The sequence below is a fragment of the Lytechinus pictus genome, chromosome 13 (genome assembly GCF_037042905.1).
Source record: "Lytechinus pictus isolate F3 Inbred chromosome 13, Lp3.0, whole genome shotgun sequence".
Classification (NCBI taxonomy): domain Eukaryota; kingdom Metazoa; phylum Echinodermata; class Echinoidea; order Temnopleuroida; family Toxopneustidae; genus Lytechinus; species Lytechinus pictus.
In genome coordinates, this window is record NC_087257.1 from 1,678,816 (window position 1) to 1,695,864 (window position 17,049).

Genomic DNA, 17,049 nt, shown 5'->3' on the forward strand with positions numbered 1-17,049 from the left:
TATGTTTATATTATGTGATGGGTGATTCATGCTGGTGTAGACAATCAGATTTACCAAGTTACCATAAAAATATATTTAAATCAAATGTGATTTCGTTCTCACTATAAACAAACAACTACAAAACGAACAAATCTGAAATCAGAGAAACGGGAGACGAGAAGATGGGACAAGATGTGAGCGAGAGAGAGGGGAGGGGGGATTTTGGTTGCTCCATTTTGTTGAAATATGAGTAGAAAGGAATAAAAGAGAAAGAGGACAAGTCCACCCCAACAAAAAGTTGATTTGAATCCAACAAGCGTAACACTGAAAATTTCATCTAAATCGGATGTAAACTAAGAAAGTTATGACCTTTTAAAGTTTTGCTTAATTTCACAAAACAGTTATAATGCAGCCTGGTCGGTATGTAAATGATGAGACTGATGATGTCATCCACTCACTATTTCTTTTGGATTTTGTTATATAAAATATGAAATATTCTAAGTTTTTCCTCATTGTCAAGTGAAACAACGATTAATTCCTCCTGAACATGTTGAATTGGCATTGTTTAATACTATATGGTTCAGTCAAGTTAGTCCTTATCGTCAAATCTGTAAAGAGTGAAATATTCTATTATTCAAACAATAAAAAAACAAAAGAAATAGTGAGTGAGGGACATCATCGACTGTCTCATCTGCATTTCACTGAGTTGTGCATATCACTGTTTTGTGAAAAATAAGCGAAACTATAAGTTGTCATAACTTTCTTATTTTACATCCGATTTAGATGAAATGTTCAGTGTTATGCTAGTTTGATTTTGCTCTCTATATTCAAATCAACATTTTTCTGGGCTGGACTTGACCTTTAAGGACTGCATTTAGTGACTCATAAATAGGATACATAACTCACCAATCAACAATGCGAGCGCAAAGCGCGAGCTCAAAAAATTGTGATATTCCAACCTGAAAACTTGACATTTTACGCATTTTTTTTTGTAAACGGGAACAGAATGAGTACTTTACTTAAGATGCGGGTGCAGAACGCGAGCCAAAAATTTGTGATATTCCAGCTTTGAAAACTGGACTTTTTTGTAACCATGAATAGGATAAGTACCGTACTAAACAATAATTGATGCGAGCGCGATCCATGATTTTCGAACCTAAAATGTATTTGTTTTACTATATATAAAAAGGTATTTCTGTTTGAAAAAAGGGCATATTCCATTTGGAAAGAGGGCATTTTCGATTTTGGAAAAGGGGCATTTTTTCCTACAGGAAATTTTTCGGGGGTGGGGGGGGGGAGAGAGCACAAAGCGCAAGTTGAAATTTTCGAATGCTGATCTGAAAATGACTCATTTTTAGGACTCATGTTTTTTTTCTGCTTACAACCACTTATAAATTTCAATTCTCATTTTTTGTATCTTCTACACTTATTTTACTTCAAAAACCGGGATAAAGAATATTAGTTGGGGGAGGGTAAATGCCAATTATTTCTCGAAACAGTAAAATAGAGTTCTTTATTAAATCATATTGACACATTAACAAATGCGCTGTTTATTTCCTTGAAACTGGAGTGAAATGAAATTCACTGTCGAACCAGAAGATTAAAAAGAAGTAAACGTTTTTTTTTACTTTGTTTTGTCAATCTGAGACACTAGACACAAAACAAAATTATATACAATCTAGAAAAGATGCACTGTCTATCAACATATTATCTGATTTTGCAGTATATTCTGCCTAACTAGCCAAATGTGTCACCCCCATCTTTCTCACATGTTTCTCCCCCTTCTTCTCTCTCTCTCTTCCCATTTCTCTTTCTCACCCCCAAATAAAACAAAAAAGAGAGAAGAAGTTCCACCACCAAGAATAAACTTAGAAAAGGATAACCAAAAAAAAAAGAAAGGAAAAGGAGTAATTGTGATATTGTTTTCTAAACATATTGTCACAATCTATCACCAAATTAGCTTTTCTTATAGTGAAGGGGTGAATGTTTTTGCTCACTTCAATCGCTTTCAACTTTTTTGGCAGAAATTTTGTTCTATATGCCATGCTTGGCCCCTCAAAATTGTTGGCTCATCATGCCATTGACATAGCCCATATGGATATGACAAAATTGAAGATTGTGTTCAAGTTTACCAAATCTTTTCAGAATATCATTAAGACTTACAACATTCTTGTTGGCCCCCCCCCAAAAAAAAAAAAATAACAATACAAGGAAAATCCTAAAGAAATAGAAATCAACCTTGTTATTATTCTTTAGAGTTAGCAAGTTTTAAAGTATGAAAATTGTAAAAATTGAAGTCAGATCTGTCAGAATTATTCCTGTGATCAAATCACTATAATCTTTATCATAATTATTATTACTATCATTATTACCATTATTATCAATATTGTCGCTATCATCATTAATCATGACAACACATTACCAATAAATGTTATTTTTCATCACTGCTGTTTTCTTTGTTACATATGTGATGATAATTCTTGATAATGGTGGTAATAGCAATTGATGGCACTGCTAGTACACTTATTACTGCTGCTGCTCCTGCTACTGCTGACTGGTATAGTATTGACCAGTAGTGTCATTAAATACACAGAACAATTGAAACATTTATAATTACTCATATAAAAACCAATGAAAGTGAAAATACAAAATGCCTTGAAAAAGGCTCGAAAATGCCTTGAAATTTCAAGGCTCAAAATCCTCAATGCCAAGGCCCACTCAAGGCCAAGGCTTTGAAAAAGCAGGCCTTAAGGCGCCATAAGGCCAAGGCCGAGCATCAAGGCACTACAACATTGATTACCAATGGGAGGACAGCATTAGTCGTTATTTGGTTACTGATCTTGACATTCAATCGCTCATAAATTTCTTATTACTTGTCCAATTTCACTAAAATTTTCGTTCATCTTGATTCTTTGATTTTCTGCTTTTCCACAGGTTACTCCGAGGGTTTCATTTTCCTGACGTATTCACTATTCAGACGGTTAAATTTTTATGATGCTGAAAACAATCTTACGACAGAATCACGTTGAAAAGTCACCTCAGCTTTCTTTAAACCTGTCGCTGAATCTGAGCAAGGCAAACAAATCGACCGTTATACATTGAATATAACTGTCTTAATGATAATAAAGAAACGAAAGGCTTTAGATTGAAAGCGGTCCTAATCTAAATCTCTATACGCTGCCTGTTTAATCCGGTGTTAATACGGATTGTCGACGTAACTCTTAAGGTTTTTCTTTTTCTTTAACAAAATGTAAGTCCTTCAAGGACGTCTCACCAAAGACCATAAAGACCCTTCACTAAATCCAGATTATCATACCTTCAAAGTATTTTCATCAACTTCTCACCTGTGTTGAAAACCACATTCTTTCACCAGGTCTCAAGGTGGCTACCCCACTTGAAGATAGAAAAAAAAGAGAAAGAGAAGAAAGTGCAGACGATGCTCAAGTTGAAGCGTTTCCAAGGCAACGTTGGTCGGCTCCCACGGTCTCACCGTCATGTTGTTGTCAGTTTTCGTCTTGTTTTCTCAAATGCTTTGCATTCATATCTGTGTTTTGAGAAGAGTTTCAGTTGATCCCATGGGGCTCTGCTCTCAGAGTTAGTTGGTGGGTACGTGCAGGCTCGAAAAATGTTATACAGATTTGGAGGGGGTATCATAAACCTAATAATTCATATACAAAGCAATGCAATCTATCGGAATTAATTACCATATTCTCACAAAACATGTATGCATTTGAATTGCATATGATAATTGTATTCTGGACTCTGTCCATGATTGTACCGTAGAGCTATTGTACTCAGGAAACTATACAGTGGCACAAAGCCATTATAGTCATGATAGTTGACAGCAGGCCTACATCAGCTGGAAAGAAGTGTTAGTGTAAAAAATTATTAAAGAAGGAATTTTCTTTACTGAAGTTTTTGTTGTAATGTGTAGAACTCTGAGGAAAGGAGATTGTTTGTCATCAATATTCAGGCCAATGCGGCTCAGAAAAAAAATGATACAAATTTGAATTTCCATATGTGCAATGCAGCAACAAATAAGAGGATTGCATTCAGTGTAAAATCACATGTTGGTCTAGACAGGCTGTTATCTATTATTGGATCAAATATTTAATGAATAACATCTTGGAGGAAAAATTCAATGAAATGTAGATATATGGTGATTCATGCATGACACGGCGAAGACGGTCGGTTTGTAAAGCAATTCACATTCTGTGTGTGGGTGAATAATCCGTAAAAATAAAGGGATGAGTGGTTTGGTTAAGATTGTTTATGTCATATACAGATAAACGTTTTTTTTTCTGCAGTTCTCATGAATAACATCATAAGTTTATCTGACTCGAAACCCGCTCACACCTTATCTTCATGTGATACATGCAACTATCTTCTTGTAATTTTCTTTTTTGTTGAGAAATACATCAGCTAGTTTTCAACGATGAATTGTTTTTTTGATAAGAATTATAAAGGGTGCATGGTTTCATATAAATATTATCACATGGTTACCTTAGACAGACGTATAAATCGATTTATAGGAATTGGTCAAACTTGATCTTACTGAAGATCTGTTCTAGGTATATCTTTATTTGATAACTTGTTCAGTACGGGGATAATCTGTGACAAAGTTATAAAGATTATCATCAAAGAAGTCTATTGTAATCGGGTGATGTAAAAATTATTTATTTTATCCCGGGGTGTGTTCCGGTGTTTTAGATACACGGTAGCCATTGTAACAAGCAAGCGAGGCATCGCAAGAATCTAAAGCTTTGGTAAATGATCAGTAATGTGATTACATTCGAATATCGTTTAAAAGGGTAGATGTCAATGAATGTGTTTTCAGCCTTTCATTTGATTTAAAACGTGCATACTTTGGTATCAATAATGGATGTGGATAAAATACTTTGCTCCGGGCACGGAGTTTGAAGCTCCGGGCCATGCCGAGAATCGAACCCCTAAGTTCCACTGTATGGTCAGGCGCATGAATAGTCCACGGCACCGTTTCTCACACCAAAATGAACCTCTTTCTTGTATGCATGTGGCAGTGCCAAACTACATCTTTGACATGTTCGCATGCATTATATTCAGAGAGCTATGTTTTTAGACAATCTGTACAAAGTTGATATAACCATAGAGCTATATGATATAACCATGGCATGGAGCTACTATAACGGAACACTTCAAAACCTTTAAAAGTGCACGTAGAAGCAAACTGCAAAGTTACATTGATTTACCCACCAGCATAATTGTTCTAAATAAAGTACACCCCCTTATAAAGATTGCCGTTTGGAGCTTATACTAGTGCACTATCATAAGGATCATAAAAATATATAAGCAAACGAATCTTCTGACGCACGTTCAGTTACTGATTTTTTAAACATAAGTTAGGTTTTAAGTTAACAATTGCATGGCAAGCCCTCTCCACCCCCCTGCTTTACGGATGTGGGTTCAAAATAAGATCCCAATTTCAGACCTGAAATATATCAGGTCACAGGTGTGAGGCTGTTTTATTTGAAAATAAGAGTTTTTTTAAATATCAGACCTGCTGGAAGAGACCAAATGTGAATATAACAGTATTGTATCATCCTAATGATTATTAGATTACATGTACTATTGAGAGTACCCGAGACAAACAAGCCCAAATGGTACGCGGCATCTTTTGGAAAATAAAATTGGTTCAAGAAAACACAGACCTCGGCGAATAATTATAGGCCGAAACACACAGATTGTAATTCTATTAACTTTATCATAATATAATATTGTTATTGCGTATTCAATTCCATTTGTGATACAACTAGAGGCAGGTTCCACAAACATTCCAATCCTGTATTATAGGTCAGCTTATTCAACATGTTCAATCGTGTTTTGTATACACTGATTATTAGCAACCTATATCTGTCTGCGTCTCATTTCATTTGTAGGAATAAAAGACATTTGTAGTTATGAAGAGACAGAAAAGGAATGGTTACTGTGATTCTTGAACATTTTGAAAGAGATGAAATGGTTGACATAATCGACAGAAATCCACATGCAAGTGGCGATAGGGAAAGAGAGGAAGCCAAAAGTTTGTTTATGTATACACTTCATTACAAACAGGAAGAAAGATACCCGTTATCTAGGAAATTTATTCACAAGCAGATTGCTAAAAGTAGCCAACATTTAATGCTAGTTATTTCTTTTCTGTATCATTACTCTTAAATATAGATCATTATAATTATATGCTGCTATCTGCTTACACGATATGCGACAGAGAAGTCTGTGAATGTTTTTTTTGCTTTGTGTCGAATACTATTTTATTTCCGTAATGAATATACATGAAACATGAATCATATTCATGACTGATACAATATATTGTAACAATCATATCGTATATCACAAAATAAATTTAAAGCCTTTTATTATCATAAGTTCTTGGCCTAACATACCTACACCTATAGTACATGTGATCGAATGAGACTGAGTGCATACAGGTTACCTATGTTCGTCTGATCTGATGACCAATATCAGATATTCGCTTTGTGGAAATAATTTCCATAATAATGGAATGGTCAATAATTATCGGGACATGTTCCGTGACAAATAAACGTCAGGCATATTTTGTAGTAAAAAGTAAAATGTGAAAAGTCACTCAAAACGATATGAATTATCATTACGCCGATGATATAGACTGTAATAATGATAGATTAAGTTGATGCATGAAATGGGGCGAGGATGTTTTCTTTTGTTGTGAATAAAAATGACCATAAAGTAAAAGAATTTGGCTCTTTTCAGAGGTTAAATTCACAAACTATGTATTATCTATCAACCCTGACCGATATGCAATAAATCTTACCTGCATTTCATTTTCTATTTGCTCAGTACGGGAGAAAGGGAGACAGATATTCAATTTAGTATTTTTGCATGAATAGTTTACAAAAGGTTTGACAGGTTGTATACGTTTGTGGTTTTTTGGCTTTTCTCACAGGAGAAATGAGGCGAGTGTAAAGCAAGTGTGTAGAGGACTGTTTGAATTCCCACAATCGCCCACTCAATACACTGTTTGCATTATTTTATCCAGTGAAAATGCGACCTTAAACATCTGCCGGTCTGGTATCTTTATTGAATAAAATAATAATGCAAACACTCATGGACTTGGAATTTAGATTGTCAGAGTAGAAATCACTTTCATTTCAATATAGCAGGGTCCATGGTATTATCCATTATCACGACAAAAGTTAAGCAGTACATGTGGGATTCAGGCGCAAAGTTTAAGGAGTCACCTTTGGGTCGAAGGTGTAAAATACCAAATGCATCTGTCGCATAGGTGCAAATTCGCACCCCTTCTGAAGGTAATCAATTGTCGATGTTTGCATAACTTAAGCCCTGTGTAAAATTAAGAAGGAATGTAATATGATAGGTCATGATGTTAGAATTGTCATTTTTTGTACTATTATGAGCTTCCTAATCCTTCGAAAGCAATCGGGATTGGCGGAGGTTAATTTGATTCGGTAAGTCCATTATGAATTTAATAGTATTCTGCATGTATTAAACAACTAAGTACAGACCGCACAATTGTAACGACCACAGTCTGGTTAACGTGGCATTAAATGATGAGATTTATTTGCATTTCCTATCGACGGAGCACTTGTGTAAATTGAGGGTAAGCCCCTCGCATGCCAGCATGCGATTCGCTCCTGGTGAATGTGACGTCACGCAAGTGGTGATCGCGCTCTCTTTGTTGGTTGGGGTGGAGTGTGGATAGTGTGAGACTGTGAGTTTAGTATCATACCAGACGGCCTTCATATGCTTCCATGCCGAGTGATCGATGGTAGCGAGCTAGGCCCTCTTCTGAACCGAGAAATGTAACTCCAGTTTGTCTCTCCGGGTTTTATTTCCCTTGATACGCTCTTCATTTCTTCCAGTTTCTCGAGCTAGAAACGGATTTTGTTTGTAAGCGAAAGGAACTGAAATCCCTGGCTTGTAACCGGACACATGTGGAATAGTTTCATAATGGTGTCATCATCATCAATATCGTAACCAGACTCCATTCTGTCAAGTGGAATTTTTGCTGTAACTTTTGATAAAACTGTGGATGTGGCCAGGCCCAATCTGTTCTCTACATTGGGTTAGATACCGAGTGCTCTTGATTTCAACTTTCACTTCATCATTTCACAAGATAATTTAGTTCGGAAGTTGGTATTCAGTGTGTGAAAAGAGTTTTTATCCACTCACTCACCAGCCAAGGAGCTTTGACTGTCAGATATGACGTAACACGGTTAAAGAAAGGATTATCAGTCTTAAACCTCCAACCCTGAGGCATTTCCATCATTTAGTGTGTCGTCTGCAATCTCGTTAACGAGAGGGAGGGGTGCTTTTGCCCCGAAACTGAGGGGGTCAAGGATAGAGGTGAAACATTAGAGAAGCCTAATGGTCTGCACATTTACTGTCGTTTGTCATCTGTCTGGCTGAGTTTGTTTGATGCTACCGAAGCTGAGCATTCATCAGAGATTCGATTCTTACTCTAACAACTGAATTGCTGACTATGTTCACTGGGTTTTCTTTTTTTTTTTTTCATTTTTGTCTGAACGTGATCTTAAGTGATTATTGATGAAGATATACTGATATTTATTTTATTCCCTTCTTGGATTATGTTGCGAGAAAAGCCGAGAATATAGACTTTGAATAGCAGGTCGAAATCTTCTTCAGTATTTCGCTTTGAGCTAAAAGAGGATAACCATGGAAAATTCAACGGCCTATCCCCCTGATTTGCTAACATCGAGCGGAATGGCAATGGCCACCTCGCCGGTCAGTACGGTGGGTTCTGGTGAAGGTGAATGGTTTCGATTCACGGATTACACCCAACGTGCTATCGTAGCTACGATGTTCATCCTCGCTTCTATCCTGGGCACCGCCGGTAATTCACTCGTCATTCTCGCTGTTGTGTTCTCAAGAAAACTCCGGACGATTACGAACGTTTTCGTTGTGAATCTTGCAGTCGCCGACCTCCTAACATCGTTAATCCTTCCATGGAATGCCGTTGCGCTGCTTAGCACAGAAGGATGGCCACTGGCTGAATGGGTTTGTAGTGCCGCTGCAGGGATTCTATTCACCTGTGTAGGGTGCAGCACATATACCTTAGCCTCTATTGCATTGAATCGATACATCCTCATCACAAAACGCCTTCAAAGCTACCAAGCCATCTTCAAACTTCGTAACCTTGCTATCTGGATCACTCTAACATGGATCATACCCTTTGCTCTCTGTGTCATCCCCGGGTTCGTTGGTCTCGGTCAACTCGGTTATAACGAGAAATACAGTACCTGCAGTCAACAATCTAAACATCGATATTCAAACTACTATGATATCCTCCAGGCACTCGGAATCTATCCCATCCCTCTCGTCATCATCATCGTCTGCTACATCAAGATCTTCCTCCACGTTCGACATCATCTTAGGTCAATGCTTTCGACGTCCGTTTCGAGTCCGAGTAGCAATGACAACGAGCTGTCATCGTCTGTAGCTGATACATCGGTCCCTCATGTTAACAGGTTAGTAAGAAAGTATGATGATGATATTCAATATTGATCATTGACATTAGATTCAGACATGCGTAATGTTTCGTATTTGCAGATCTGAGTACCCTGAGTACCTTCATAATGTCTCCTTATTCATCATGTTTGTCATTGTTTACTGCGCCACGCAACGAAATGATCACAGCAAATGTTCATATAATAAATATACGAATTCCATGATTTTACCAAATGAATTTTCTCTCCGGGTCGATGTCTACGTCTACATGGTCTGTTTTATTACAAGCCAAAGGCTAGAGAGAGAGAAATATTGGAATTGGATGGTCTCTGAAAAAATGTTTCCGACTCAGTTCCGAGTCTATTGGAAGACAAACGTCAATTCTGGTCGAAATGAAAGTTCTTCCCCACGTATTATTACACCTGACGAAGCAATAATAGGAGCGTACGTTTGTGGTCTACGCTATGCTTGCTTTTCCATTGTTGTAGTGCAATAGAAATGGCTCTCTGCTTTTTAATGTTGATTTTAACCGAAAATACGACTAAAAATTATACAACCATGCCGATAATGCATATATGCATGGTCCCTATTGGTATATAAATGCGATAATTAATTTGTTTGCATGCCTTATTAACTCTTTCTCAACTCTTTCTTCTTTAATACGGCTCGTGAGTGTTTAGAATTGTCAGATTTTGTATTGAGCTGTTATTTTTATGATATGGGGCATATTGTATCTCCTAAATCTGTTATCCGTGTATACCTGTAAAGAATGTAGTAGTGCTGCAACTGTAATCAGTTGACAACTTGACATACAACATTACAATTTAGGTCCCTATACAATCAGTAAGTCTAAATGAAAATCTTAAATTGGAGCCTGATGTACTGATTGTTGTAGTTAATCAAACAATTATGAATTGAAAAATAGAAAGGAACATTGAAATGAACAGACCAAAGAACCAATAAAAAATCGACAAAACCAGAATTGCTTCAAGTGGAAAATATTGCACTTGAAATAATCGGAATTACTATTACAGTGAACCTGATAAGTAAGTTTTGAAAATTTGATCCCAAAAAGGACAATGATGAAATTTTATTATGTTTGTCCCTATTTCTGATTGGTTGTATTGGGAAGGAAGAGACGATATAACGTGAATGTGTTACCAAGGTCATGCTGCTTCTTGAAGAATACCAGAAATCTAGAACCTGGTCAGGCATGATGGAGACAAGACTTGTTTGTTTATATCAATCGGAAATGGGATTAATCATTCATTATTTCCTTCATGTGTTCATCAAGGAGGACTAGTAGACAGTAAGGCTTATCTATTCGTTGGTAATGGAGGGAGGAGGGGGGGGGGTCTGTTCTGTAACTTCTGTTCCGTGTCTGTCGTAGATACAGTAGTGTCAATTTTACCCCAGAATGATGGAATGGTTACTGTTACTGCTAGCATGGAGTAGGTCCATGCTGCTATAGAGCAAATGCAGATTTATTGTTGTTAGTTAGTTAAGCAAACTAGGAACTTATATAAGTTCAAGATTGAATTCATATCATTAAAAAAGGCCAAGAGGCCCAAGCACCACCCCAAATCTGAATAAGAAGAAATGGGCAGCATTTCTGTCGCTGTTCAACAATCTTGTGCAATATGATCCTCGGGAGTTGATGTTCTTTGTGATCAGATAACTGGGGTAGCATTTCAAGAAGCATCTTGTAAGTGACTTGCAATGATTTTTTTTTTGTTCTGAGCCAATCAGATACGATGGTTTATATCAAATAGTGACTGAAATTCACTGGCAATTTGAGGGATAAAATACACTCATGGTTACTTCATATCTACGGTCATCCGATCACTGGGTAGATTCTTGAACACACTGAGATCCTTGTCTTCATCTTATCCTTCGTCTGGCATGTCTAGAGTCGCTTTTCACGCTGCACATTTTTCCTTAAAGGGATGGTCCGGGCTGAAAGTATTTATAGCTCAATAAATAGAGTAGAATTCACTGAGCAAAATGCCAGAAATTTCATCAAAAATCGGATAACAAATAACAAAGTTATTGAAGTTTAAAGTTTAGCAATATTTTGTGAAAGCAGTCGTCATGAATATTCATTAGGTGGGTTGATGATGTCACATCCCCACTTGTTCTTTTGTATTTTATTATAAGAAATTAGGTTTATTCAATTTTTTTCCTCCAAGAACTAGAAAAATTGGATTGACAACTGATTTAGTGCATTAAATATTTATTGCTGCAACTTATTTCATTATAAGGGAGACATATTATTCACACAAGTATGAAATAATGAAAAAATATGATTTCATGTAATAACATAAGAAAACGGAAAGTGGAGATGTGACATCATCAGCCCACCTAATGAATATTCATGACGACTGTTTTCACAAAATATTGCTAAACTTTAAATTTCAATAACTTTATTATTTGTTATCCGATTTTGATGAAATTTTCGGCATTTTGCTCAGTGAATTCTACTCTATGTATCAAGATATAAATATTTTCAGCCCGGACCATCCCTTTAACCCCGGGAAATTGGCTCCTGACAATGAGTTCATAAAGGCGAGCAATGGGACAAAGGAGATACAAGAACCAGATACAGTACATCACTCTTGCAAGGGTGTTGTCGGGTATTACCGAGCTCTGCCAAAAGATCATTTTAGGATCATTTTTTTTTTCTGTTCTGGGGCCCGTTGCAGAAAGAGTTGCAATCAATTGCAACTCGAAAAATCAAGCGTAACTTGATTTTCAACCAATCAACAGCGCACATTTGGGACTTGCGATTGATTTTTTGACTTGCGTTTAAACGCAACTCTTTCTGCAACGGACCCCTGATGCCACATTGTTACATTTTCCATGTCATGTCTACATAGATCCATGATCTATCTTGAAGGCAAAACAGTTCTTTATTTGTCGGTGGCAACATAATAGGCCTACATTGACCTATGTACATTTACCATATAGTTTTAGAATAACCCCCCCCCCCCAAACAAACAAATTTATGGTGAACTCTTCTTACGAGTGGATTCCAGAATCAAGTTATTCATATCGGCCCCATTGGTTTTGAAAAGTGAATCTATTCATGTAAGGCTATTTTTCTTACACCACTTTTCATGATCATAAAATCCATAAATTTTCCCTTTTGTAGATCGTGTTTAATTTTCTTTTGAAGCTATAAAGCATGTACTATTGATGATTCTTTCGCAAAATAGAGAAATGAAGTTAATGAACCTGTTCATTCGTGAGAATGTGTTGTAAACCACAACAATTAAACGGTGAAATCTTTCATAAGTAGCTCTTCAAGCACCAGCATGCTGGTTAAAAGCAATTAATGATGTAACGACCCCGAACATCCAATTGAGCGGTTTTGAAACTATAAACCATTATGGTTAATGAACTCAGTAGTTTCTGATTATTTCTGTAGAATAATGTTGTCTGGAATACAGTCCACACAATATTAGACCAGTTTTGATTTTATATAGTTACATCAGTGTCGTGTGCAGGCAACACTTTTTTACAAGTTAAAATACAAGGTTAAAACCACGGCCGTATGGTTGTGATTTAATCATTTAAACATGTCTTTTTTGAATATTTTCACCTAGTTTAATGCGATGTCGGTTAAACTTCAAGATGAAATCGGGTCCTGATGGAAATTCAAATGTTGAAATCAATGTCGTGTGTAGGCAACATCTTTTTACAGGTTAGAATACAAGGTTAAAACCACGGCCGTATGGTTGTGATTTAATAATTCAAACATAAATATTTTCACCCAGTGTACTTCGATATTGGTTAAACTTCAAGATGAAATCAGTCCTGATGGATATTCAAATGTTTGATTACCTTTCTTAATAAATATTGCGTTTTCTCGTGTTGTAAAAGAAAGAACAAACACATTCATGATTCAATTAATAAATATGAACCAAATTGAAAAAAAAAAAAATCCTTACAATTTTATTATGCGACGTGGAACCAACAGCTGAGTGCTTACTCATGGACCTCTACTTATAGGCTGCGTTTATCCGACCTCAAGCCAGAATCGTGATTTGAATCATGATTGGAATCATGATTCAAATCACAAACATGAATCACAATTACTACATAATCAGGGTTTAGACGACCTTCGTTCCAACGCTGTTTCTCCTCGGATTCGGACCGATCCAGTGCGCATCACAGTGCGCAGTTTGACCCAGGAAGTATAGGTCAACGTTGGACACTTAATTGGAGGTCGGCGACGTACATGTGATGTGACAACGTGGGGCGCGCGCCTTGGCAAGAACCGGAAATAGCTCGACACAATGACGTCATATAATCATGATTCAAATCACGATATCGTTTATCCGAACATTTTCGTACGTGATTCTGCAGAAACGTCTTTCCAAACGCCCTTTTTTTCGTAGTTCATGTTTGTGATTCTAATCATGATTATATTCAATTTCGACTAAACGCAATCGTGATTCTGCAGAATCGTGATTTGAATCATGATTGGAATCATGATTATAGGGTAAAAAAGTGGCGGATAAACGCACCCATAGTTAAACAGTAAGCGTGCCATGTGTCCCCATGCCCCAATTTACACCAATGTTATCATTTCACAGGGGCTGCGGAATGGTTTTCAAAGTGGGGGGGGGGGGGGGGCGGGCTGAACATGCAAACAAATCACAATCAGAGAGTCACTGATTCGCGGCCCACATTTTATTTTTTTCATCTGCCATTTTTATTGCCCCAAACTGATACGTTGCTCCAAAATTAGCATTAAAGGGATGGTCCAGGCTGGAGATATTTATATCTTAATAAATATAGTAAAATTCACAGAGCAAAATGCTGAAAATGTGATGAAAATCGGATAACAAATAACAAAGTTATTGAATTTTAAAGATTTGCATTATTCCGGTGAAACAGTGCTGGCCATGTCTTTATGAATATTCATTGATCCCCGCTTGTTCTTTTGTATTTTATTATATGATATTAGGTGTATTCGATTTTTTTATACCGAGAACTGAAACAATTGGATTGACAACTGATTAATTAAGTGCATTAGTTATTTATTGCCGCAACTTATTTCATCATAATGGAGACACACCATTTACACAGTCATGTAAGAAAAATGAAAGAAAATTGTGATTTCATGTAATAACATCAGTAAAAGGAAAGTGGGGATGTGACATCATCAGCTCATCTAATGAATATTAATGACGATGTGCTGTGCATATAACTGTTTTCACAAAATATTGATAAACTTTATAATTCAATAATTTCGTTATTTGTTATCCGATTTTGATGAAATTTTCAGCATTTTGCTTTGTGAATTTTACTATATTTATTTAGATATGAATATTTTCAGCCCGGACCATCCCTTCAAAAACTACTCCCGTAAATCCAAAGTGCGTTTCTGTCTTTGATATTTCACAATGATGCAAGGTAAGGAATGATAAACAGAGGGCTCCAACCTGGCAGTCATTGTCTGTCACAGACAATAAAATCATCTTTACAAAGATGATCTTATTTTGTGGAACACACTACCAACGGGGGATGAGAATATGATATAAATTCAATTTGAATTGGTCCTCCTCAGGCTTTATACCATTGTAACAGAGAGAGGAAGAGGAAAGAATAGAGAGTGACAGAGAGGGGGGGGGGTGATTTTGCATCGCTTTACAAATCACGATGATGCATGTTATTTTGACCTAGCCAATAACCCAGTTATTCAATTATGGAATGATAATATCACTCCAAAACTGGATTATCAAAATGAAAGCATTTGCCCAGTTGTACAACAGTTGTTGGTCGGAATCACATGCAGGGCTGTTCGATCGTTTGCAACCCCCGGCCCGATAGGAAAGGGATAATTATTTATTTGATGTATAACTTCGTCCTTCTGATCGTGTATTTGCTTTATAAAGGAGTGGCACTGTATTGTTATAATCCCAGAATATAAATACAGTACAGGACATCCATTATCAAAGTGTTTTAAACTCTCACTAAATTTTGTCTAGCCATCCCCCCCCCCCTCCCATCGCCACATATGGAACGGTCATTTGCCAATCCGTCTACTGCCAGCTCGTCCACTCACCACATGGTCTACCGTCATTTAATCTAATGCCATTCCATCCATCAACATTTCGTCTAACAACCATTTGGTCCAATCATCACTTCGTCTAATCACCAGTTCGTCTATTACCATTTCGTCTCATAAAACCAGTTGATCTAAGTAATTTATCTATTTTTATTTTCATTCATTTCGCCAATTAACACATAGTACAATTAGATCAAATGGTAGGCCTGCATGTACTAAATGGCTATTGGACCAACTGATTATTAGACGAAATGGTGAGTGGACGAAATGGCAATTCGACCATGTGGATAGTGGACGAACTGATGATAGACCAAATGATAGTAGACGAGTTGGTAATTGGACGAACTGGCATTTGACTAATTGAAAAAAAAACGAACAAACATGAAACCAGGGAATTGTTTAATTACCAATACTTGTGAGAAAATCAAGAACAACGTACGTTCTTGCAAATTGTATATATTGCCCACATTTCATGCCTTTATTATATTAAGTCTTTGAAATTGATGAAACAGTTTAAGACCTGCGTACACGTTGTCATCGGTGATTGACCCAGCTATGGCCTATGATGCTGAACTATTTCGGTTTAGCGTGACCTACTTGGACTACAGAAAGGTTACACCCCTTCTCACAATATTTTCACAGATGCCCCAGAGCCCCCCCCCCCCCCCATCTTACCTTAAAGGACAAGTCCACCCCAACAAAGAGTTGATTTGAATAAAAAGAGAAAAATCCAACTAGCATAACACTGAAAATTTCATCAAAATCGGTTGTAAATTAAAGAAGTTATGACATTTTAAAGTTTCGCTTAATTTCACAAAACAGTTATATGCACATCCTGGTCTGTATGCCAATGAGGGGAGAGATGACATCACTTACTCACTATTTCTTTTGCACTTCATTATATGAAATATGAAATATTCCCATTTTCTCCACATTGTCCTGTGAAACAAAGTTTCATTCCTCCTTGCACACGTTGAATTACCATTTTCTTAACATTTTATGGTTCATTCAAGTTTGTCCTTATTGTCAAATCTGTAAAAATTGAAATATTGTATGATTCAACCAATTAAAAAAAATACAAGAAAGTTATGACATTTTAAAGTTTTGCTTATTTTTCACAAAATAGTGATATGCACAACTCAAATGAGACAGTCGATGATGTCACTCACTCACTATATCTTTTGTTTTTATTGTTTGAATTACACAATATTTCATTTTTAATAGAATTGACAATAAGGACCAACTTGACTGAATCATAATAATGCTCATTCCACTTGTTCAGAAAAGAATCAATCGTTATTTCACTTGACGATGAGGAGAAAAATAGAATATTCCCTATTTCATATAATAAAATATAAAAGAAATAGTGAGTGGATGACGCCATCGGTCACCTCATTTGCATACCAGCCAGGATGTGCATAATAACTGTTTTGTGAAATTGAGCAAAACTTTAAAATGACATAACTTTCTTATTTTACATCCGATTTTGATGA

At 36.5% G+C, this 17,049-nt stretch overlaps 1 protein-coding gene across 1 annotated transcript; it reads left to right on the forward strand.

The window, feature by feature from the left end:
• Positions 1-7,629: 7,629 nt before the first annotated feature.
• Positions 7,630-9,537, forward strand: LOC129274789 (melatonin receptor type 1C-like). Its single transcript, XM_054911539.2, has one exon. The coding sequence runs from the start codon at positions 8,689-8,691 to the stop codon at positions 9,535-9,537; it is 849 nt and encodes a 282-aa protein (XP_054767514.2). The 5' UTR covers positions 7,630-8,688.
• Positions 9,538-17,049: the final 7,512 nt, after the last annotated feature.

Bases quoted from the DNA above. Each gene is read 5' to 3' on its own strand.
- LOC129274789 (XM_054911539.2), top strand. From the start codon at position 8,689: ATGGAAAATTCAACGGCCTATCCCCCTGATTTGCTAACATCGAGCGGA.